The sequence below is a fragment of the Passer montanus genome, unplaced genomic scaffold (assembly GCF_014805655.1).
Source record: "Passer montanus isolate IOZ18808 unplaced genomic scaffold, ASM1480565v1 scaffold127, whole genome shotgun sequence".
NCBI lineage: Eukaryota > Metazoa > Chordata > Aves > Passeriformes > Passeridae > Passer > Passer montanus.
In genome coordinates this window covers 1,127,661-1,152,765 of record NW_024359499.1, presented here as the reverse complement: position 1 = coordinate 1,152,765, position 25,105 = coordinate 1,127,661, and the positions used below count along the sequence as shown (strand labels likewise).

The 25,105-nt window shown below is 55.5% G+C and overlaps 2 protein-coding genes across 9 annotated transcripts in view; both read left to right on the top strand.

Annotated features, from left to right (window-relative positions):
• The window catches only part of LOC120497300 (receptor-type tyrosine-protein phosphatase V-like), a 36,650-nt gene extending 31,980 nt beyond the window's left edge, over positions 1–4,670 (top strand). For 5 of the 8 annotated variants that reach the window (XM_039698560.1, XM_039698563.1, XM_039698564.1 and 2 more), the window contains 4 exons: positions 415–537; positions 1,008–1,165; positions 1,907–2,042; positions 4,147–4,670. In XM_039698560.1, the coding sequence (XP_039554494.1) occupies positions 415–537; positions 1,008–1,165; positions 1,907–2,042; positions 4,147–4,206 (477 nt within the window). In that variant the 3' untranslated portion in view covers positions 4,207–4,670. Of the gene's footprint in view, positions 1–414; positions 538–1,007; positions 1,166–1,906; positions 2,043–4,146 lie in introns of those variants that run through there. The other 3 variants (XM_039698559.1, XR_005626476.1, XR_005626475.1) reach the window with 3 other exon arrangements.
• A 12,634-nt stretch (positions 4,671–17,304) lies between these two features.
• The window catches only part of LGR6 (leucine rich repeat containing G protein-coupled receptor 6), a 152,007-nt gene continuing 144,206 nt past the window's right edge, over positions 17,305–25,105 (top strand). Inside the window, exon 1 of the mRNA XM_039698583.1 lies at positions 17,305–17,546. Within this exon, the coding sequence (XP_039554517.1) occupies positions 17,350–17,546 (197 nt within the window). The 5' untranslated portion in view covers positions 17,305–17,349. The remainder of the gene's footprint in view (positions 17,547–25,105) is intronic.

Genomic DNA, 25,105 nt, shown 5'->3' with positions numbered 1-25,105 from the left:
TGAGTCCTGGGTGCAGACCCAGCTTAGCTAAAGCTGGACCTTTCCTATGCCCAGGAGCTCCCACAGATTGTCATGGGAGACAGGTCCTGTCACCCCCATGCCTGGACTCAGCTGGGGCCCTTCAAGCTGCATGTGTGGCACCAGGACAGCAGCTCCTGCTCTGCCCAGCCAGGGGGTGGGCACTGGCTGAGCAGACTCCAGCTCAGAGCTCTGAGCAGAGCTGCCAGGCAGCTCTGGGCCCCCACATGGGCTGGCTGAACCTGCTGGTGTTGCTGGAACTCCCTCGGGTTTTATTTAGGTGGGGGATGAGCTGACATGGAGAGATGGTCCAGCCCCACCCCAGGCCCCAGAGATGGTGACTGGTGTGACAGACAATGCCCACCAACAGAAAGCCAAATTCCTTGTTGCACACAGGTCCCGGGTGAGGTGTGCTGGCCCCTGGAAGGAGATTCTCTCTGCACGAGGACACTGACCATCCAGTGTGACACAGAGAAGTTTGTCTCAGGATGGAGATGTACCCAGCTCAGACTGAAACACGTGTGTGTCCCTGGGGCTGTCCTGGCTCCCACCTCCTGGAAGGGGGTGGCTCTGAGGGATCTGTAGGGGCTGAAGGGTCTGTGGGACTTCTCCAGGCTGCAAGAGCAGGGTGCCAGCAGTCCACAAATGTAGGCGTGAGTCTGGATTGCAACATCCAGAGCTGAGTGGACACAGGAGATACATGGGAGAAGCCCTGGAGGCTGATAGGTCTGTCTGACACCTTTGAAATGCCCCACACAGCTCTCAGTTCCCTCTCCAGAAGCAAGTCAGGGTGCTGTGGGCAAGGACAGCAGGTTGCCAGCGTGGGTGGTGGGCAGTGCCCCAGCAGAGATGCCTGGACAGCTCTACAGCAGCTGGCAGAAAGCTCAGGGGAGCCTCAGAGAGCCCAAGGATGGGAGAGCTGGGGCTCCTCTGCATCCAGACTTGCCCATCCCTCCCCAATACCCACGTCAGCTCTTTGTGTCTCGCAGGAGAAGAAGGCAAAGGAGAGGCAGGTTCAGAGGTTCCTGTACACCCTCTGGAGCAGCAGGAAGCAGCCTGATGTGCAGAGCCTGGTGGAGCTGCTGGGGGCTGTCAGACGGGGCTCGCCCCCCCGCAGGAGGGGGGGTCCTGTCCTGCTGCACTGCAGGTACCCTGAGCTCCACCTGCATCCAGAGCCAGCACAGTGCCTTGGCATGCCAAAGTCTGTCTCGGTTTGAACAGCCAGGTGTCTGCTAAGGAAGGCAGGAGCCTTCCTTGAAATGGAAAATGTAAACCCCCTCCCTCCAAATAATTATAATTTTGAATTAAGGGGGGCTGTCAGGCAAAGATATGGGAGCTGGAATAACAGTTCTTTACTAGGGAAATTTAAAATACAAATAAAATAGTTCAAAAAGGAAAACCACTGCCAGAGTCAGAACAGGAGTTGGCCCCCTGTGGGTCAGGGTGGTGGCACAGCCCCATCCCAGGGTGGCTCAGCCCTCCTGCAGTGCCAGCTGTGCTTCTGCTGGAGCAGGGATCCTGCACAAGGGGGGAGTTTTCCTCTGCAGCTCCAGGGCTGCTGTAAATGGGTCATGCCCTGGGTCCATGGGAGCTAGTTGAAGTGCTGAGCCTGGGAGGTCACAGTGCTCTGCCAGGAGCTGGGAGAAGACAGGACAAACAGGGCTGGGCTGGGGGAGCATGGGTGGAGCAGGCATTCCCAGGCTGAGGTGCCCAGGCCATCCCTGGGTAGCTGCAGGGATACTGGGAGCATCTCTGATATCCTCACCTGCTTGCAGAGACAGCTCACAGTCCCACAGTGCCCACATGGCTCCTTGGACTGGTGCCCTCCTCCAGAGGGGATCAGCTCAGCCTGGCCTGGCATCAGTGACCCCCCCATTGTCCCCTGCAGTGGTGACTTGAGCCAGATGGGGACCCTGATCTCCCTGGATTGCCTGTTGCACCAGATGAAAGCTGAGAGAACCGTGGACATCTACGGCGTGACCCTCCAGCTGGCCAGAAGCTGCTGCCTCATGACCCCAACTCTGGTAGGTGGGGAGGACAGGGGGTGGTGGGCTGGGTGCAGCAGAGCCTTTGTGCTGACCTGCCTGGAGCTGGCAGCATCCTCAGCAGGGATTTACTGCATGCTGCTTCCCCACCCTGTGGCTCTGCCAGCCACCAAGGGCTGAGGGCACTGACTTTTCCAGGCAAGAGTTTTCCATTGCCTGGGTTCTGAGTTAAGATCAGTTAAATTGCATGTGAACTCCCAGTAAATCACTCTTCCCACTGTACTCGAGGAAGAGTGGAGCACTGGTGTCACCCTTCACAACCTGCCTGCTCCCCCCTGGCTCCTGGGCATGGCTGTCAGCCTGGGGACCCAGAACCTGCTGGGGTCCCCTTGGCCAGCACTTTCTGCTGCCTCCCCAGACCCAGAGCCTGCTGTCACAGCTGGGGCTGCCTGCCAGGACAATGGGACACAGTGCTACATTAGCAGGTGCCCTGTGGCTGTAGCTCTGTCTGATGGGGCTGTTCCGTGCCAGCCCAGCCTCGATGTGCCAGCCCTGGTGGGTGCTTGTGGCACCAGTGCCTCTGGACGTGCTGCAGCTGCTGAGTGAGCTGTTGCACAGCCCTGGAAACACACCCCACAGGGCACAGCAGAACGGGGAAACATTTCTCCAAGGCTTCCAGCTGCAGAGGCTCCTTCAAGAAGCTAATTACATTCTTAATTAATGTGAACCATGTGCGTGGTGGGAGCTGGAGCAGGGCAAGGCGGCGGCTGCCCCTCTTCAGAGCTGCTTTGTGCTCCCGCCCTGCAGGGACACAATTCCCCATAAAGGCACAGCAAGGGCCCATCAAACGCTGCTGTCCTGCTGAAGGGGGGCAGCAGAGGAGCTGCTTCCCCTCGCAGCAGCAGGGCTGCCCTTCAGCCTCCTCCACCCCTCTGGGGGCTTGCCAGCACCCCTTCATGTCTGGCGGGGTCATCAGCTGCTGCGGTGCTGCAGGCATCGGGTTTTTGTGGGGGAAGCAAGGGGGAAGATGAACCTTTGATGGATATTCAGGGATAGCTGTCAGATGTTAAGCACCAGCAGCTCCAGCGTGGTGCACGTCCCAGGGGATGTGCTCTTGCATGTGGCCAGTCCCTGAGTGTGCCTGGGCTGCAGCAGCCCTGGGCTGTCCCTGCCCGTTTCCCAACCAGACCCGACTCCCAGCAGACACTCTGTGACCTGGAGCCTCAGCCATTGTGTGCTCCGTGGCACGGTGAGGCTGAGCCCCCAGCACAGGGAGGAGGCTCCTCGTGACTTGTGGCTCAGCCAGAGCATTAAGGAGCTCTGGGGAATGCTGCTGGGCCCCTCTGCAGCCCTAATCCCCCTGCCTGCCACGTGATTCCAGCCCACACCATGTGCTGGCTGGCCTTGCTCTCCAGCTCTGAGCCCTGAGTACAACCCCATTTACCTCCCTCACATCTCGCCTACTCAGTCCTGGGTTTGTGACCTGCTGTCATTTTGGGGCAGCCTGGCATTTGGGCAGAACCTCATGTCAAACACGGGGACTCTGAGCTCACATTTGGACCTGATGGATCAGTTTGGTGGTTCTAAAAGAGACAAACAATGCAGCTGGGCTAAACCCACACAGATCTTTCTGTACCTCTGTGAGCCTGCAAGCATCTGCCCTGATCTGCTGTCAGCTCCTGACTCTGGTACACTGGGACTACACCAAGGGAACCTCCTGGTCCAGGGGTCTTCCCTCCTGGCCCCAGGTCACTGCCACACCCCAAGCCTCCAGCTCCATGCCCTGCAGCATCCCTGGAGTTGCTCTTTGCTCTTGTTTCAGATGCAAACACCACAGCACATCCAAAAACTACTGGGGCCCTTGGAGGGGAAGCCAAATGAAATTGTTCCTTTGCAGCTTGGATGGGATGTTCCTCTCAGCCCCATCACAGGGGGCTGAGGAAGGGGAAGCAAGCATGGTATAACAGGCTTGATTCTTCCTTTCTGGGTGGCTGTGGGACACAATGCCATCATGGGCAGAGCAAATCCTGCTCTGTTACCAGACACTGTTCCTTAATTAGGATTTTTTTTAAACAAACTGCAAGGTCAATGTGTGACCTGGAGGTCTCTGTCAGAAACTGACTGTGACCTTTCTCTCTTGCAGGACCAGTACGTGCTCCTGTACACCTGCATCCAGGACATCCTCACTCAGAGCCAGCCCTAGCCCACCTGGCCCTTCTGGCACCTTCTGCCTGCCCTGCAGGGCCCTGTACAGAGCTGGGGGCTGCTGGGGGCACCGTGGGACTCCTGGGTCAGAGGGAGCCCTGCAGGAGCAGTGACCTCCCTGGGCAGTGTCCCCAGTGTGTGCCAGCTGTGACTGGGGGTGTCCTGGACACACGGACAGCGTCCTGCCATGCACCACTGCAGCCTGTCAGTGCACACACCGGGAGGGCTGGGCAGGATCCTCTCCTCTTCTGGAGATCTCTGGTGCTCTCTGCCCCCTCAGTACACACTGTGGGGCTCTGTGGTGCCTCTGAGCCCAGCAGAGCGTGCAGCACCGTGGTCTGCAGTGCCCCTGGGCTCTGTGTGTGCAGCTCTCAGGTGTGCTGTGGGCAGAGCTCTGGGGGAGCTGCCTTGTCTCTGCTGGAATGGTCTTAGGTACAAACAATAAAGAGCCCTAGGAAAGTGTGTGCTGTAAGGGGGGCTTGGCTTTGGAGGGGTCCAGCTGATGTGAAGGCTCCAGCACAGCAGCTGTTCCCAAAAGAGCAGCTCTGTCCCCAGCCAGGGGACACAGCAGTGTCCCTTGGGCACTCTAGATGCTGCAGTCCATGGCACAGCAGCTTCTGGTCACTCTCATCTGCTCCTTCCCCTGAGGCAGCACTTGTGCAGTGAATGTCCAGCCCACCCAGACACATTTTCAGACAAAACCTGGGCTCAAAGTTGTGAACCTGCACCAAGGAACAGGGCAGAGCCACCTGGTTCAGCTGGCATACTGGTGAGCAGCTGGCAGCCTCAGCAGTCCTGCTGCTCTGGAAACTGGGTTGTCCATGCAGGGATGTGGCTGCTCTGCAAGCAGGGGTGACCATGCACAGGCTGAAATCACAAGAAGCTACTTGGTTCACTGAGCTGCAAGTGCAGGACAGAAGGAAAGGTTAAAAAAAGAAAAAGACGGTTTCACAAGTATATTCCTCATGTAGAAAAACCTGTATCTGGGACCCTGTTTGCCCTTCTCCCCTTCAGGCAGGGTGGGGTTGCAGTGCAGCCTCAGAGCAGTGACCCGGCCCAGTGTGGCCCACGCTCCTGCCCACTGTTCCATGTCCTGTGGCAGCTGCCTTGGGCTGGGGTGAGGAGATATAACAGTGTGATAAGGGGTTCCCAGACCTGCTTTGAGGAGCAGAGAGCCCCAGGCGGGTGACTGAGCTGGCCACTCCTCCTAATGCCCCTGTGATTCCACTAGAACCTTCTCCTTCCCAAACAAGGATCTGCACCCCAGGATGGGACACCCAGGGCACCCCAGCATCAGCCATCCCAGCCCTGGGATGGCTCTTTTGTAGCTGGCTGTCCTTTTCCCCTCTCCTAAATCAGGTTTCTCTTTGGCAGTTGCTGTCCCACGAGCCTCCTGCTCCTGCCACCACCCAGCAGTGCTGTGCAGCCCCAGCCAGGTGTCCTGCCTGCTGTCCCCTGCTGTGGCCATGGCAGGGCACAGCTGGCAGGGAGCAGTGTCACCTCTGCACACAGGACACCTTCTGTGTCACCCTGCACTCATGACACCTTCTATGTCACCCTGCACACAGACACCTTCTGTGTCACCCCTGCACACAGACACCTTCTGTGTCACCCCTGCACTCATGACACCTTCTATGTCACCCTGCACACAGACACCTTCTGTGTCACCCCTGCACACAGGACCCCTTCTGTGTCACGCCCTGCACTCAGGACACCTTCTGTGTCACCCCCTGCACACAGGACACCTTCTGTGTCACCCCTCCACTCAGGACACCTTCTGTGTCACCCCCTGCACACAGGACACCTTCTGTGTCACGCCCTGCACTCAGGACACCTTCTGTGTCACCCCTGCACACAGGACATCTGTGTCACCCCTCCCTGCACACAGACACCTTCTGTGTCACCCCTGCACACAGACACCTTCTGTGTCACCCTGCACACAGGACATCTGTGTCACCCCTGCACACAGACACCTTCTGTGTCACCCCTGCACACAGGACATCTGTGTCACCCCTGCACACAGGACACCTTCTGTGTCACCCCTGCACACAGGACACCTTCCCTGCTGCAGGCAGAGCTGCTCAGTCCCCTCTGCTTGCTCCCAGCTCCAAGCTGCAGCACTCCTGGCCTGGGGGAACCCAGGTAGTGCAGGGCCTTAGCCCCACAGAGGGCTGGAATTCCTCCCACTCTGGACATGCTGTGTGGGCAGTGCTGCCTTCAGCACAGCCCAGACCATCCTGGGTTGCTCGTGGGCACCCTCAACCCTCCTGAGCTGCATTGTTCTGGATGCAGTTGCTGTTTGGAAATGTTTCTGTGTCACTACATCTTTGTGCCAGGGTCAGCCAGCCGTGTGATGTGCGCTGTCACTCGCTGCTCAGCCTGCACAAGTGACCATCTAGCTCATTACACTGCTGTTCCTGGGGAGATGCCAACATGCCAGGGGCTCTCCAGGAGGATCAGTGAATATCCCAACATGAAAAGGCCTTGTGAAGCTCAGTGAATGCTCTCATGTGCACAAAAGGATTTATGATGTTGCCTTGGGAGGAGCCCAGCCCTCGCCCTTGCTCACAGGGAGCCTGATGGCTTTATGACTTTTATGTAACCAGTAACTCCTAAAACACACAGGGCTGCAGGATGAGGGTCACAAGAGGGAAATGTTTGTTCCCACAGCCAGGATCAATGGCACTGGGCTGTTTGCTGCTCTGCAGCAGCAGCACCTGCCCTGTGTGTCTGGGCCACCCCAGGGCACACTGGATGTTAACACTGAGCAAGCAAGCTGCAAAGTCAAACCTGGTCCAAAGCATGGTGTGCCATTTGTCTGTCCAGAGTCTGGAGCTGATAGGCTGGTGAAGTTTGGACCTGCCCAGCAGCACAGAATCTCACCAGTGCTGGGGGTTTTACCCCAAGAGCCCCCCAGAAGGAGTAGTCTCAAAAACCCTGTGTCCTGCTCACACATGCACGTAGCCCCATCCCACCCTGGTGTCCAGCTCTCACCCTCCAGCTGCATCCAGCCTTTAAAACAATTCTTGGGCTACAGGACAGCAGCCTTTCTGCCAGGACCTGCAGGTCCACTCCGACATACCCCTGGAAGAGCACTGAAAATGCTGATACTTCCATCCTGCAGACTCAATCCCACCCACCTGTAGAGCTCCTCTCACTGCTTCACTCAGCACAGCTGACCTGCAGAGCACGTGCAGGCAGAGCCCCCTGTGCTGGAAGCAGTGAGGGAGCTGCTGGTGTGGGAAAGGGCTGGTGTCACACCCTCAAACAGGGCTGAGGTGACCCAGACCTGGATCCAGCTCCAGCATCACCTTGCTGGTGCTGCTGGGCACAGCCTGTGCTCTCCTGTCTTTGCACAGCCCAGGAACTCTGTGCCATGGTTAATCTGAGGCCATGGACCATGAGCATGGTTACACATGCCCAAGGTGTGTGTGGAGATGGGGTTTGGCATCAGGCTCGTGTTCAGTGTGTACTCAGCTCTGACAAGCCTTTGCCCCGTGTGTCCCTGCATGGGTTGTGATGCTAAAACTCCTGCTGCTTGCTGTCTCAGAGGATTTCAAGATCTGTGGAGTGCCCTACATGCACAGCAGGGCCAGTCACATGGCAGTGAGGATGCCATGGGCTGGCAGGAGCCTTGTGAGGGGCACAGAAGAAGACTGACTGGGGGTTTAGTCTCTTGTGCTGCTGGCTGCTCCCCTGCAGGGGTGGGCATTGTCCCCCTTGGCTCTGCAGGGACAAGCCCTCCCGTGTGTCACTGCAGCCCAGCCAGGACTGCCTCCTCCTAAATGCACAGCTACCAGGGATAAGGAGAGGCAGGAGACCCCCAGGCTCTCCCTGCTGTTCTCCCACAATCAGAACTGCCCTGTGGTGCTCAGAGCCAGCACGGTTTGGGCTGTGCTCAAAGCCATGTTCTGCCAGGAGGGGCTCTGGGTCTGGCTCCACAGCTGATGGCAGAGAGGGACAGAATTGCTTTCATGGAGAAGAGCAGAACATCATCCACATGGGACATCCTGGCCACACTCCAGGCCATGCTCTGACAGCAGGGACCCAGCCAGGGCTGGGGTGAGCTCTGCTGGCACTTGGCCCCCACCAGCTCTCATCCTGGAGCTCAGCACAGCACAGGACTGTCCATCCTCCTCCATGGATGGGCAGGACACCAGGAACCTTCCACTGTCCCTTGGGAAAGTGCCCCTGGGTCTCCTGTGTGTCTGTGCACAGAGACAGCAGTCCCAGGCCAGGGCAGGGGCTGTCACCCACAGCTGGTGGCACAGAGCTGCCAGAGCACTGGCCCTGAGACAGAAGGAGGGAAGTTAAAATCATGGTGGGGGAGCCCTGGTGCTGTCCACAGAGCTTCCACAGGTCCAGGAGCGAGTGCTGCCTCGGCCCTCACATCTGGCTAGCACATCTGCATGGTGCTCCCAGCACAAGGTGAACCTGCAGACACCTGCAGTAAAGCACAGCTTCTCCAGCAGCTGTGCTGGGAGCTCCTCTGGCCTAGTTGAGATGGAGACAGTACAAAGCAACACACTCCATTTTCAGAAGGCTTCAAACCTGTTTTTATTCCAGCATGCATGCTTTTTATACATCCTTACAAAACTCATAAGTTTGCACTTCACTCAATGGTCACAAGAGACAAACAAAGTGCTCATTGGAATAGGCAGTTGCAGGTTTCTCTTATTTATTCTTCTTTCTTGTTTTCTTTCTTTGTTAACCACCTTGGTAGAAAATTCTTTCAGGGGTAAACATGGATGCTCTTCTCAAACTTCTCCATGGCTCACAGGAGTTGCTGTAAAACCTCTCCCACACTCCTCATCCCCAGGGCAGGCACAGGACAGGGATTTGTCACTCAAACTGGCCTCAGGTCCTGCCCAGTGGGTACACCATGGCTGTGACAGCCACCCAGTGTGTGTCTGTGGCACAGCCTCTGCTCCGTGCTCCGTGCCCTGCCTGACAGGAGGCCAAGCTGGTGATGATGAGGATGAATTTATGGCCTCCCACCCAGGGCTGCAGCGGAGTCTGGAGCTGCAGATGCTTACACAGGGTGTTGTGGGAGCTGTGGTTGGGATGAATAATTTTCCAGCCCTGCAGCTCAAGAGCCATGAAACCCAGAGGGGGAGAGAAAGACAACAGAGCACTAAAACAAAACAAGCCTCTGGCTTGAGCTGCCCAGTGAGTTCTGGGCCATGCCATGTTGTTCTTCATGTTTATCCTGCTCCAGATGAGCAGCACCCAACCACTGCCCTCCTCCATCAGCCCCAGTGCAGGGGTCAAAACACAGAAATGAGCAAAACCTTGCCTGTTTGGATCCCCCTTCCTACTCCCTGCTCCCCTTGGCTGCCACAGCAGGGGCAGTCTGGGTTGCTGCTGCCAAGTGACAGGGGACAGGGATACCCACCCTGAGAGCTGGGGTGCACAGCCAGGGCAGCCTGATGGAGGCTGCTGGAGCACCACAGCTCCTTGACCCCACAGCTCCTTGACCCCACAGCCTCTCCAGCACTGAACCTCCACCCCAGGCCCTCCCCAGGCCACAGTCCAGCTGTTCCACATCTCTGCACAGCTCAGGAATGGCCCCTGCTCCCAGCACAGGGAGCCCATCTCACCCTGGCACGTCCCCAGCTGGACACCTCCACGGAATCAGGCGCTGGCAGCAGTCATGGCATGGGACATGCACTGCCCACCACCCCTTCCACCTGAGCTGCAGGAGCAGCAGGATTGCAGCCAGTGCCCCCAGGATCTCCTGCATCCTCCCTCATCAGCTGCTAATGTTGGCCACCTCCTGGTGAGCAGAAGTGCTGGGGCCAGCACAGATTGAAGGCACGTCTGAACTGGGATGTGCTCTTGGGCTGAGCCCCTCTCAGGGCTGGAAGGGACCTCTGCAGTCCAGCCTTGCTGCCAAGGCAAGAGCACCTGGAGCAGCGACCCAGGAACACTTCCAGGGGGGTTTGAACGTCTCCAAAGGGAGAATCAACCCAGGGATCTCCCTGGGAAACTGCTCCAGTGCTCTGCCACCCTAAACGTGAAGTTCTTCCTCATGTTGAGGTGGAATGTCTTGTGTTTTAGTTTATTTCTCCAGGGACAGGTGAGCAGTACTAGAGCTGAGGGTCCCTCCTCAACACGTGCAAGGCTTGCCATGCCTGTGGCTCCCTGACCCAGCTGAGGGGCAAGTGCTCCAAAATAAAAGTTTTCAAGCACACAGGACACTGGACCAGGGTTCTGGTCCACCCAACAGGCCTCCTACCTGCCTCTGCACCTCTGTCCCTCTTCTCTGCAGGGCATGGAGCCACAGGTCGGCCCCTTTTGCCAGCAGTGCCTCCCAGAGCAAGGAGTTAAAGTGCACCTGGAGATGGTGCTGCCCTGTGCCCTGGGCACCAGGCTGGAACCTCCTTCCCCTGTGGCCTCCCAGGCACTGTCAGGCAGAGTGGACATGTCCCTGTCCCACCCCAGGTGGGGCCATGTGCTGGCCACTGGCACCTTCTGCTGTTTGCAGGGGTTTGTTGTGACATTTTGGAAAGGCTCTGGGAGTCCTTGGTGGGCCCATGTGGTGGCAGCTCTCTGGTCACAGAGAGGAGCAGCCAACTTTCCCAGGTACCCCAGATATCAGAACAATGGGTTAGGACTGGGTAATAAGTGATATGGACTCTCAAGACATTTACATAGGCTAATTCTACTTTATTAAGAAACCCATGCTTTTTATACCCTACTTTGCTACAGGTGGACCTGATTGATCCTTTAATTAAAACACCACCACCATTGGTTAATTAAGAAGCCACCCTTTGGCAAACAAATCTCCATAACACATTCCACATGTGCACAAACACCAGGTGCAGCAAGTTAAGATAAGAATTGTTTCTCATTCTTTTCTCCGAGCTTCTCCCAGCCTTTCCCAGAACAACGACTAGGAAAGTTCTTCATGAGCTGCCACCACAGGCCCAGACTCACTCAGAGCCTGAGAGAGCTGTCCCAGCCTTTGGGTGGCCCTGATGGGAGTGGGGTCTCCAGGAATATTCCTCTGGCCTTTGCTCTGCCCCTGATCTTGGGTGGCTCCACAGGGTATGGCTGGGCTCACAGACACATCTGAATTACCAGACCCCTGGATCCTGCTCCATTTCTGCTGGTTTGGATCACGTGCAAACATAAATTACACAAAAATTTCAATTTGCACCTAATGTCTTATGTTACATCCACAAAAAACTGTAAACTTTAAGTTTCTTTATAAGTATAAAAATCAGTAGTGTTATAAAATTCTTTATTAGATGATAGCTTAAAAATGTATAAAGTTCAATCAAATATTTTACTTTTACTTGTTTATTTACTTTTAATTATATAACTTTACAAGTCAAACAAAACTCAATAATTAAGTAACCTTAACCAACACATCAAACTTAGATACCATTTGTTTGACTGCTCCACCTGGAGCCTAAAGGATCAGCTTCAGGAGGAGCCAGGGATGGCAACTCTGAGGAGCCAAGGGAGATCCTGTCCCAGGAGTGAGGGTCCCGTCACAGGATGTCAGATGAGGGGGATGAGTGAGTGCCACAGCACACATGGGCCAGTCCTGCTGATGTTTATTTTTTCTCTGGTTCCTGTGCCCTGTGATCCTGCCTAGGGCTCTCTGCATCCCCTCCTGCCCCTGCAAGCTCTTCTGGAAGAAGGGACTCCCTGCTGTCCTCCCCAGTGGGAGGCACAGTGTTGGTTTGTGAGAAATGACCCTCACTTTTAAAAGGTTAAAGGTTTATTAAACTTTAACAAAAAATTCAACAAAGGACTAAATAAGGAAAAATTACAGCACTGGAAGCTCCCATGATACCAGCCATGTGCTCATCTTCAAAATGGATGCTCCTCCTTTTATATCTCTAGACCCCCTAAAGTCCTGTCAGTTAACCCCTTCCCTGCTGCCCAGGGGTGCAGATCACTTTCTCACACCTGGGCTGGAGCTCAGGTGTTGCCACAGTAACGAGCCAACCCTCCCAAATGCCCGAGTACCGAGGCCAGCCCATGATAACAGTGAGGGGGGACACATCACAGTAACAACTCTACATCTACAGAACTTCTCTTAACACTCACATAATGTTCACCCTTCACTGAGAGCCACCATCCCATCACTCATCTCCACCAGGCCCCTGCTGGAACCTGGCAGAGGAACCCAGCCAGGGCTGCACCATGGCCTGGCTGGCCTTGGAGACCACAGCCACACTGGGGTCCTGCTGGCTGGATCCAGAACCCCAAAACATCTGGAAAGAAATGGAAAGAGGGCAGAAGCAGCTGTCCCCTGTGAGCAGGGCAGGAGACACGTTTGTGGTTTGTTCCAGGGGCCCATGTCAGGCCCCTGCTGAGACAGAAACAAACAGCCTCCAGCACTCCGGCCCAGCTGGCACTGCCAGTTTCCAGCCCAGCTGCCTGTCCGTGGCATTGGCAGCACCTTTGAGGAGCAGCATCCCCTCCCTGCGGCCTCGGGGGAGCTCTGCTGAGTGACAGAGCCAAGGCCCAGCACCAGGGCCCACGGCGGTCCTGTGGCTCTGCAGGAGGGACACCAGTGCTGGCTTTAGGGCCCTGCCCCAGCTATGGCTCCAAGGCCAGCCTTTGAATGCCACCAGCTCCTGAGAACCCTGCCAGGCACAATCCTCAGCCTGTGTGGAACCTCAAAGAGGAGCTGGCCAGGCTGGCACTCCAGGTCGTGGCTCTCCTCAGGTGCAAGGCTGCACTCAGAGCCAGAGTCAGCCCCAGAGCCTGTGCTGCTGTCAGGGATGCAGCCCCGGCCAGGGCCTGCAGCTCACAAGAACTCGACCTTCTGCTCCACTTAGGTTGTATTCTAAATTTCCCCAACATTTTTTTTAATTCCTGCTTTTAAACAAGATGTAGGAAGACCTTTTAGTGTGGAGACAGCAGGAGAAACATCACCTGGGATGTCATCTGCCACTGAGAGATGGCAAAAAAAATTATTTTAAAAAATTATAAAAAATTACCAAAAAAAATCAAAAATAAAAACAAATTTTTTTAACTACCAAAATAATTTTAAAATTAATTTTTTTTTAAAAAATAAATTATTTTAAAACTCTGCATGGATTAATCCATTAAGAAATTCACAATAACTACCCAGGAATTCCAGTGGTACTATAGAGTACTATTCAGCATTTTAAAATTGCTGTTATTTTCTTATAAGTTAACAATAAAAATGAGGGTGCACTAGAACTGTACTGAAGCCTATGCTTTCAATCCTTTCTAAAATCAAATTGCAGTGGAATTGTAAAGCCTCAGGCTTGTGATTGTTAAGATGCATTGGTTCTCTGAAGGTGTTTTAGCAGTTCCTGGCTGTCTTTGATGAAAGCTTCCACACCTCTTATGCTCTCTTGGTGTGTTTTATGCAGAGAAATTTTCTCAGGCGAGTAGAAAGAAGCATGAAAGCCAAATAGAAGCATCTTCACCCACACATACCATGAGATAATTCAATGGTTTGTGAAATGCTGTGGACTTTGAGAAGTTACCAGGCTCAGGAATCCTCTCAGTGTTGGGTGCCAGGGGTCTCAGCTCCGTCCTGGAAAAGCAGAGGGAGGGTGCAGGGCCTGTGGAAACCCAGGGCACAGGGAATGTTTCTCTGTCTGCTCTGGGGTGCCCTGACCCCCAGAACAGCACTGACTTTGACCCTCATTCAAGGAGAAAGTTTCTTAGAATTCAAGATAGACTAGAATCCACAAAAGTGTGAAATAGATTATAGAGAGTAGTGTAGGTATATCAGTTGGGTGTGAAATTTAGGTTTTGGGATTTTCAGTATGTTGTGGATGGAAGCAAGATGGAGGGCACGGTGTTGTCCTGGGTTTCTTCTTCATGCTTCTTCTTCTTCTTCTTCATGGGTTTGGGTGGCATTTTGTAATTGGGCAGAAAAATCTGCATTGGGAGCTCTGTGGGATCAGTTATTGGGTTAAAAGGGAAAATAATCTAGGTGTCAGTTCTTAATTGGATACTTTAGCTTTAAAAAACCTTGTAACAAGAGATTGTTGGCCATTTTGTGACTTACTAATGAAAAGCTGCCAACTCACAGTAGTAAGACTATTTTACTGATAAGAAACAATAAACACCTGAGTCCGAACGTGAACTACTGTCCCGGGTGCCTTGAATCCAGACCCAGAGAAGCCCAGAGCTGCACCCGGCAGGGCAGCGCTCTCCCCTCGCAGAGCTCTCGCTGCCGCTAGAGGACAACACACAAACACGGCTGAGCTGCAGGAAAACACCAGCCCCGAGCAGCCCCGGCAGCTCAGTGATGGCACAGCTCACTCTGAGCTGCAGGTTCAGCCAGACACGGCTGGAAATTACACTTCCACCCCCGAGGGGCTTATTCAGAAATTCCAGGTTTGCCATGTCTAGTGGTTTTGGTTGGTTAATTTGAGATTTTATTAATTTTGATGTTAATAAATCTGGTTTCTTGGGGTTTTTTAATCATTAACATGTGTCTTTCACAGAGGCATGTTTAGTTTTTTAGTGGTTCAGTAGATTGTTAGTTATAGAAAAAGGTTTTGTATCACTTTAACTTTTTCCTATGTTAAACTATGAGACCGTGGAAGCATCAAAGCTCTGTGGTCCAAGTAACTGAGTGTGCAGACCCTCAGTTTTGCCAGGAGCCAGGTGACATGCTGGAATTAGTGATGCTTTGGATGTTGGCAGCTGTTATAAGATCTCAAAGAAATAAGGCATGGATATGATCCCCCTCAGCCAGCCTGGAATAAAAAGCAAATAGAGAAGTCAAAGTGAGGCACATGGAGAAAAGCTCTCCAACACCAGGAGATGCTGCTCCACAGAAATGTGAAAATTGCAGTCAGTACCTTCCTGAGGAAATATCCTGCTTCAGCTGAATGATAGCTTCAACAAGAACCTCTTCAGTGTGATTTTCTGCAAGAGCTGCATTAACAGTGCTCAGCCAGAGCCCTGGTGCTGAGGACAATTTGCTGAGTGAGAATGGTCAGGGGGGTGATGAGGTTGGTGTTGGCTGCTGAGGCTGGAGGAACAGGGGCCACAGATAAGAGCTGCTGCTGCTGCTGCTGGGGTGACAGGCCTGACACTTTCTCCAGCCTGACTTCAGATTCCTGGCTGCTGTCAGAGCATGTCCAGCCTCTCCAGGCCCTGCCAGCGTCCCAGAGCTGCAGGGGAAGCGTGCTGAGGAACCCCAGGGACTCATCCCTCTGAGGAGGGCTCCCTCTCTCCCCACCAAGCTTTTGTGTTTTACATTTGGAGCTGTCAAAAGACATTGCAAATGTTTAATTAATGACATCCCCAGCACTGTTCATGATGGAAGCAGCTTAATTTCAATTAAGCCAGTTCCTGGTCCCAGACTAAATTCCTCTCTCTCCTCTGCACTGGGGGATGATCTTTCCAATGACTGCAGCAGTCTCAGGGAGTCCTGGAGCTGCAGGATCTGAATGCACTTTGCAAGTGAAATAGTTTCAGATGCAGCATCACCCAGCCAGGAGCCCTCAGCCCTGAACCCTGAACTCCAACTCAGCACTTTCTTGGGGAGGAGATCCCTGCTCTGACTCACAGGTCTCAAGGCACCCCAGCCCTGGTGAGCTGGAGCTGTTTAAGTTTCCCACTGTGCCAGTTCACCTTCCTGACCCCAGACAACACTTCAGCCTCTTTTATCCTGTAATAATGGGGATATCAGTCAGGAAACTCTTATGCCAGAAGGAAAGGCCCATTCAGAGGAAGCAGGGCTATGAAAGCACCTCTCAGTCTGTGCCTTGGCCACGGGACACTTTGCCATAGCATGGTTACAGTGGGAGATGCAACTTTTTGGGTGCACTTTGCAGCCACCCAAACCTGGGCCCTTCTTTCTCTGCCCCATTCACCTCCTCCATGCAGGGGTGAGAGGGAGGCAGAGGGAGGAACAACCCAGGGTCCAGATGCACCTAAAGCCCCGTGGACAGCTGTCTGTGTTCAGTGTGAGACCCACGTGCAGCTGCTGTCCCTGTTACAGACGAGGTGCTTGGCTCTGTACAGAGACTGGGGGTGGTTCAAGCTGTGGGGCCAGGCTCACCCCTATCCCTCAAACCCCTGCCGTGGGATGACATCAGTCACCCCATCTGAGGGCAGCACAGTGACACTGAGCAGCCAGTGGCTGGCATGAGAGAGGACACAGAGCTGTCTTTGCAGCTGTCCCTGTGCAGCTCCAGCACCCTTTGCTAGGCAGGTGCTTCTGCTACCCCAGCACTCGGCAGCTCCTTGACACAGCATCCTGATCTGATGCCCATCCCAGCTGTTCCAGGACACTGTGAGGCCCTGGCCTGGGCCTCAGGCTGTGACACAGGGCTGGATGACACGGCTTCAAGCCCCCACTCAATGACTATTCCCCTACTTTGGCCACTTGAGCCAGGGTTAGAAAGAGCTCTGGAAGCCACCCAGCCCCCTCTGCTGCCATCAGTGCTGGGCAGCTCCTGCAAACACAGCTCACACGTGGTCACACCTGGGCAAAACCAACACAGCACCGTGTCCCCCACGGAGCTCTGACACTGCTGCTCCATCCCCTGCATCTCCCCCCAGCAAGGAGAGCAACAGGGCTGCTGGAGAGGGAGGGCTCAGGACAGACAGACAGCCCAGTCATGGTCGCTTGCTCCCAGCAGAGAGCTGCTCCTGAGCTCCTCAGTCCCTTCTTCCCAGCTGCACCCTGACTTTCCAGTCACAGCTGAGTTTAGCAGCCAGCAGACACAGAGTCCTTTATCCGGGGTTGTATTTCAGCGTCCCGAAGTCTGGAGCCCTTGAAGTGCCGGTTGGGTCCTCCTGCCTCACTGCTTATACTCCTCTGCCCTGCTGGAGCCAGCTCTGCCTTCCCCTGCCCTGCTATCTCACAAAAACACGGTTACAAAACAAGCCTGGGTCCTGGAGCTATGAACAGGTCTTTATTTGTTGAGGTTTCCTTTGCCTTTTTTTTTCCCCCTTTCTTCCCTTTGAATGAAATTCCTGCCAGCTCTCAGAGAGAGAGAGAGAGAGAGAGAGAGTAGAAAGTTTAACTCCTCCCATTGGAGTGTCTCACGCCCCTGCCCAGCCCTTGAAACCCAATCACCAAGATCATTCAGCAATGCCTCCCCGTGCCTGGCCGCATCCCCGGCGCACCGGGACCTGCCGGAGCCGCCGTGCCCGCGGCGCGCCCCGGGCCGGGATGGACGCGCTCCTCTTCTGGGGCATCCTCCTGGCGTGCTGTGCCCGCGGCCAGGCGCTGCCCGCGGAGCCGGGCGCTGCGCCCTCCTGCCCGCCCCAGTGCCACTGCGAGCAGGATGGCATCGCGCTCTCGGTGGATTGCTCCGAGCTGGGGCTCTCGGAGCTCCCCGCCAGCCTCAGCCCGCTCACCGCTTACCTGTAAGTACAGCCCTCGCTGCTTCTGTCTGCAACGCTTTCCCCGGAGCCCTCCTCCGGCTTGGAAGTTGGTGCCACATATTCCCGAAATTAAATTTCCTGTGGAAATTAGAAACCAAGCAAAATAACAACAACAAAAAAAAAGGCAGCTCTTTGGGCAGGACCTGCCGAGCTCCCCTCCTCCCGCGCCCCTCTGCGAGCGCTGTTTATACTGCGATGTTCTGCTCTGCTCCGTGATTGCAGCGGACCGGGGAACTCACTTGCCGGGTCGATTTTGATTGTCTGAGCACATAATGGAGTATTTTTACACAGCAATTAGCGCAAACTGCTCTGGGATCCTTCTGTCAAGCATTTCAATAGCTGCAGTAACTCAGAGCTTTGCGGGGTTTGGGCTCTGCTGGCCACCAGCACTGTCCGAGCTGCCTTTTTAAAATGAGTATTAAAGCCTTGGAAGAGGTCTGGGGGGTTGGTAAGGGTTGTGATCATTTATGTATTACTTTTATTTAGGAATTATGATTATCTGAATGTTTCATACCCCTTCTGATGTTAATACCCCAAAGGGTTAATTGACAGAGACTGCTGCGTTCATTTCTAGCCCCGAGATGGTCTTGGTGCCATCATACTGGTGATGACTGAGGATCCTGATAAACGACTGTGGAAAAGTCTCAGGGTTTAACCGGGAGAGGAAACATCCCTCTCAGGGAGACAAGTTATCCCTGGAAGATGCTTCCCGGGTTCGTAGGCAGCGCTGCAGCCGCAGCTGTTTGGCAGGCCGGCTGGGCAGGACCGCGGCATTCCCAGCTCGGAATGCAGCCAGGGCAGTGCCAGGGCAGTGCCAGGGCAGTGCCAGGGGTGCCACAGCCCTCGGGGGCAGCGGCAGCCCCACACGGTGCTGGGATGTTCGTGCGGTGCTCGCTGCTGAGAGGGGACCCGCGCCTGGAGCGGCACACACACCATGGGGGTGGTTTTCTGGCTTCCCTGCATGGTGCTGAGCCGCAGGTGCTCAGCTGTCAGAGCAGAGCACCCAAACCCGCCCAGGAAGGGCTTCTGCACAGCCAGGTGGAAGCTGCCACCGCTGGGTGAGGGTTCTCTGCTCCTCCTGCTCGCCTGAGGAGCGCAGTCTTGTGCCAGCCACTGGATGGCCAGAGCTGTACTCGGTTAGCTGCGAGGGAAATAAGGCAGGAAGGGACGATGCTCACTGGAAACCATGAAAGATGAGAGAAATGTGTGTCATGCAGGCTGTATTTCCCCTGGGAGAGGGAACCACTTGTGGCATGAGGTGTGACTGCACAGAACTGTCACCGGGGCTGGTTTGGAACCGGCTGCCCGCTGAGAAGTCACAGGATCATGTCGGAGAATGCAGAACATTGCCTGCTTCTGTGGGGACAGGGGCAGCCCCACCAGGCACCCCCTTCCCCCCGAGGTGCCGCAGGACGGGGCACCCGATGGTGCCACTCGCAGGGAAGACGCAGATGTCATCCCGCAGAGCTGTCCCTGGGGCTGGGGCTGCAGAGCCATGCATGCCCGCATGAGCCCAGGGACATTCCGGTGCTCCCGGGGCTCAGTGCAGAGTTCACCCTGCCCACGGTGGCTGGAGCAGGGACACGGAGCGCCGGGACGCGGATCCCTGTGCACGAGTGGATGCTCGGAGGTGCTGCCGGCCCGGTGCGGGTGCAGCAGGTCGCTGTTGCGGCTGCGGGCTGAGCCCTGGATTTCAGCGGGGCTGGATCCTCGGGACAGCCTGGAGCACGCAGCACCTCGGCATGCTGCTGGTGCGGTCCCTTGGCCGCGGCCCCGCTCCCCGTGTCTGTACCAGCCCCGTTTCCCATGGGCTGTCCCGGCCCCGTCCCCGTGTCTGTCCCGTCACCGTCCCCGTGTCTGTATCCCCCGTGTCTGTCCCGGCCCTGTTCCCGGTGTCTGTCCCTGCCCCGTCCCCGTGTCTGTCCCTGTCTCGTTCCCGGTGTCTTGTCCCTGCCCCGTTCCCGTGTCTGTCCCTGTCTCGTTCCCGGTGTCTGTCCCGGCCCCGTTCCCGGGGCTCACCCGGTGCCAGCGGTGTCCCTGAGCTCGGGCACAGCCCCCTCCCCAGCCCCCGTCGCGCAGGGCTCGCCCCTGGGGCGGGCCCGGGGATGTTGGAGGCAGCCTCAGTGTTCCTCCTTCCCCTTTGGGGAAAACCAACCTGTCTGGTGCTTCCCCACTGAACCCTGCCAGCGAGAGCACCAAACAGACGTGATGGAGGTAGAGTCAGGACGGGCTGGGGATGACTGGAGCAGGACTGGAGAGCTGGGGTTTCTCCCTCCCCTGACACTACTGTCAGCAAGTTTTGTGAGGTCAGCTCCCCAGGTACAGGTGGGCAGCCAGGGCTGGTTTGTCACAGCAAATCAGCATGAATTTTGTAGACGGTGTAGATATTGGAGTGAGATCTAAGTTCTTCATGGAAATCCAGGCTTAAAACCACACTCAAATATGTAAAGAAATGCTGGATTGCTTTGGAGAGCTCCAAGGGCTGAAGACAGAGCCCTGGAAGGGCAGCAGGAGCACGGAGCTGCTGGGCAGCTGCTCACAAAACTTTCCATCTTCTCTGCTCCGTGCCCTGTGTTCTCAGCAAGTCACTGGCACTGTGAGAGCAGCACTTCCTCCGGAGCAAGAGAAAGGATCCTGTAATCACCCTTGATTAGACACTGCCTCACCACTAATGAGCTGTGTCCGTGCCCCGTCCTGCCGCTGCCGCGCCTGCACCGTGCCTGTCTCTGTCCTTGCTCACTCCGCACCTCTCTGAACTCGGCCCCGACCCCATCCATCCCAAGCCAGGTGCTTTCAGTGGTGAAAATTCCATCGCTGGTGAAATTGCAGCTGTGGTCAGGGAGAGGGGAGAGATTTCCCCGTGAGCTGAGGTGCCAGTGGCAGTCCTGTGTCACATATCTCTGTCCCTCAGCGTGTGTCAGAGCTGAGCTGGGGCTGCAGCACAGGGGTTGGAGCTTCTGGGGGCTCCCTGGAAAGAACTACAGCCAGCTGGGGGTGCAGGAGAGTGGAGCTGTGCAGGGGAAGGTTCCTGTGCAGCAGAGAGGTCACTGCACTAAGGGGCTCACAGGAGGATGGGAAAATGGGAAAAGCTTCTTGGTGCTTAAAATATTGTCTTAGCTGGGATCCCTGGCACCACTGCCCACCCTGCATGTGACCTGGAGGAGCAGCCCCACCTCAGATTGCCCAGGGAATCACAGGGGCTGGTGCAGTTCTGTCCCCAGCTGTCCCCTGGCTGTCCCCAGGAAGATGCCCACAGTTGGGTGCCCCAGGATGGCATCCTGACCCCCTCAGCCCCATGGACCTGGCCACCAGCCCCTGCAAGGGGGACAGGTGATAATGCTGGGGTGAGACAACATTCTCACTTTGCTGAGGCTGCTCCTCTATCACAAAAAACAAATGACACCGTGTTGGTTGTGCCTGCCAGGTCCCTCCCAGGGATGTGCTGGCCTGTCCAGCTGTCACTTTCAGGAAGGAAATGAGAGATGGAGAGTCTCAGCAGGGGACACCTTGGGATGGAAAGGTAACACCAGTAGTGCCATGGCCACGTGTGGACATCAGCCAGGGAGCACACACACCCACACCCTGCACAGGTCTAGAGGGGTGTGACAGTGCCTTATCCCAGCCACATACATGGGGAAGTACTGGAAGGATTGCCCAGATATCCAGGCTGGAAGACACTCCTGGAGGTCTCTTATCCATGTTCATATGGGTCCACCTTGTGAGGCTGGTCAGGATCTTGTCCAGCAAGTAAACCTACTGGATAATCTTAGGAGCGTCTCTGAGAGTTTCTCACCTTTTTCCCATTTTTACCATCCCATGTTGCCTAATATCAGATTGCAAATTCCTACGGTTCTTTTGTGCCCATTACCTCTCATCCTTCCCCTGCACAGCTCCTGCTTCTCTACACTCTTCCAGTCAATAGTTAAAGGGAGCTGTAACACTCTTTGGCTATTGCTCCTTTTTGTGAGGAAGGACTGATCAAACCTCCTGGTGTGAGCAGCGTGTGGGACAGAGTGGGGCGGCTCAGCCCTCCTGCAGTGTCAGGGGTGGCTCTGCTGGAGCAGGGATCCTGTAGAAGGGTGCAGTCTTCCTCTGAAGATCCAGGGGAAGAGGCAGCTGCTGCTCCTCTGGGAATCCAGTGCAGAAGCCGTGCTGGTGTTCCAGAATCTCAGATTCTATCCAGGTAGGAATGCCTGGCTCCTCCCTCTGGGCTCACATCTCCCATGGATGCTGCAGTTCTTATCAGCCATGCAGGGACATTCCACAGCCTGTTATCAGCAGATGTGCCCCCAAGGGAGGAGTGGGTGTGGAAGAGATAAGGAAAACTGCCCACTGGACAGAAGACAACTGTCACACAGATGGCAAAGAGAATCCAATCTGCTTGGCAGTCCAGGACAGGGGAGCACGGCCCTGTGGGAGAGGGGGAAGGGAGACACTGCAGGGGGGAGATGAGGGGCACAGACTGGAGGGTGCCACACACCAGAAGCACCATGGCTCAAAGCTCAGCTGGAGGAGCCATCCCCATTCCCAAGGGTCTCAGGTCTCCCCAGCCCCACGGAGGGGTCAGGCAGTTCTGCTGCTCTGTGCCCATCCCCAGAAACACCAGTGCCTGCTGTGTTCCTGCCCCTGGCCCCTGCACACCTCGCTGTGGCGCCAGGCACAGCCTGCAGAGCTGCTCTGTGTCCTGGGAAACCAGCAGAGACCTGGAGCAGGACACAGCTGATGCTGCTGTCCCAGCAGGAGCTGGGGCAGGGAAAAGCAGCAGGTCCTGGCTGCCCCCAGATATCACCAAGCATCTTGTGAGGCTTCCCAGACAGAAAGCTCCTCATTCCCCACACTCTTTCCGTTGAGGAGCATGGGACCAGGAGCCTTCAGGGCTGTTCTCACCTTGCAGAGACATTTTGATACACTGTCTGGAATTTAGCATCCCACTGGGAGTCTGGGGCCCTGCTTCACCCACTCTTCTCCTCTGAGCTGCCCTCTGGAATCAGGTGCCACAGACCCCTGACAGGGATATTCAGGAGACAAGGATGCTTTGAAGCTCAGAAGACACTTGCCAGGTCACACAGTGCTGGGTCCAGCACAGGGCAGAGTGGGGGAAACATGCCTTTTTCTTGATATTTGCATTTTCTAAAGAGCCACAGAATGGCAGGTGGAGAGGCAGCAGGTTTTCAGGCTCAGCACAGAGCTGGTGCCTGCAGCAGCACAGCAGCAGTGCTGAGGGAGCTCCCCTCACCCAAACCCCTCCCCATGTGCAACATCTGCCCCTTGCAGCCCCCCTGTGGTAAGGACAGCCACCAGAACCCCCAGGATGGGGAGCACCCAGGAGCTGCACAGGAGCTGGCACAGCAGGATGTGTGGCTGCCCTCTGGAAGCCTGGGCAGGCAGGACAGCCCTGGGGAGGGCACTGGGGCTGAAGGGTGATTAAAGCTCCCAAGGAGTTGGGGTTTCCTGCAGGGGTGACAGGGATCCAACCCTGTGTGCCTTTGGGACAGGCACACACCCTAGAGAGAAAGAGGGAGCAGCCAAAAATGCAGAGAGCACAAAATCCCAATGCAAATTGTAAATTCAATCCTTCCTGGGGCCAGTGCTGCCCTCCTGCCCCAGGTGATTTTGCACAGACCAGCGAGTCCCCATCCTGCCCAATGCTTGCCCAGTGCCACGACCCATCTACAGCTTCTGCTTCATGCCATGGTCACCACAGGAGCCCCACTCTTGCCCCAGGACCCATCCAAACACACCCCAGGGGTGCAGACTCACCCCCAGACCCTGCCACTTCCCAGGCCACAATGCAGCCCAGGACAACCAAATGCTACTACAGCTGGCCACCAGACCGGGGCTGCTCTCTGCCTGACCTTCCTCCCTGCTGGCAGACTCATAGGAAGAGCCATTACTGCCGTGTTTTCTCAGTTTGAAAAGACAGGTCTCTGCTAAGGAAGGCAGGAGCCTCCCCTGAAATGGAAAATGTAAACTCTTTCTTTTAATTATTATAATTTTCAAATCAAGGGGCTCTCAGGCAAAGATATGGGAATATGAATAACAGTTCTTTACTAGGGAAGAAAAAAAAAATGCAGTTATACAAAACAGCACCAGAAGAGGAGCTGAGCCCTGTGTGTCAGGGTGGTGGCACAGTCCCATCCCATGGGGGCTCAGCCCTCCTGCAGTGCCAGCTGTGCTTCTGCTGGAGCAGGGATCCTGCACAAGGGGGGAGTTTTCCTCTGGAGCTCCAGGGCTGCTGGAGATGGGCCTGGTCTCCCTCTGGGAATGCAGGGCAGGAGAAAGCTGCTCCTCTGGGAACGCAGGGGCAAAGGCTGCTGTGCTGTTCCAGGCTCAGATTGTATCCAGGTAGGAATGCTTGGCTCCTCCCCTGGGCAGAGCATCTCCCCAGGGGATGCTGGAATTTGATCAGCCCTGCAGGGACACTCAGTGGCCATGGACAGCAGAGATCTCCTGGAGGGAGGATTGGCTGTGGGAGAGATAAAGAAAAAACTGCCCCATGCCCAGCAGAGAACTGCCCCAGCTCTGATAGATGGGAAATAGAATACACATTTATCTTGCAATCCAGGACCCCTCTACAGTCCAGAGTCCACAGTCTCCTCCTTGAGAATGCCTGGGAGAAGGGAAACCAAAGCAGGAGCAATGAGAAATGTTTATGGGCTTGGGGTTGTGGATTGGGGAGATAAAGCTGGTGAGGGGCACCTGAAGAGCTGAGCTCTGCACAGTGCAGTGCATTCACAGGTTCATATTCACCATTTATCAGCTTTGAGGAACTTTTTTTTCTTACACCTGAAATATCAGGGCTAACAAGGCTTTCCTGCTTTCAGGGATTTGGGTTCCTTCAAAGGGACTCTACAAAGTCCATCTGCTGACTCCACAGGTGTGCTCTGCATCCTTGCCAGCAGCATCTCAAAGAATTTAGGGGCAGGCCACCTGGATTGAACTCCCTTTGCCCAGCACCTCAGTCACAGCCTCAGGCTCTCCCGTGGGTGACAGTGGCTTTTTGCTGGTGTGTTGCTGTGAGTGCCCCAAGGGGGAACATCTCCCAGCACTCCTGCATGATGACACTTTAGGATACCCAAATGGGCTGGTCCAAACCAAGGACTGACTTCAGGGAGACCTCAGGGAGAGCTGGCACTGAATCCAAGGCTCTGGCTGCTGTTTCCTTCTGGAGCAGGGAGATGAGCACTAACCAGAATAGGAATTCCTGTCCCGTGCTCCCCAGCCTGCAAGGAGGAGAAAACCAAATGGAGAAAATCTGGGATTTTCACAGCTTGTGAGAGAAACTGAACAGCAACAAGGAAACAGCACAGCTCCTGAGCAAGTGCCTTTTGTGTCCTCTGGGCAAGGGGGAGCTCCCAGCCCAGCAGGAGCTGAAATGCCCTGGTCCCTTGGCCCGGAGCAGTGCTCAGTGTGCCTTCATCCCTGCACAGAGGATGATGAGCATGATTCTGCAGGTGCTTCATGGCTCAGGGCAGAACAGTGGAAAGACACCAAACTCCACAGCAAGCAGACAAAATAGTGGTGAGGGAGCCCAGGTCAGG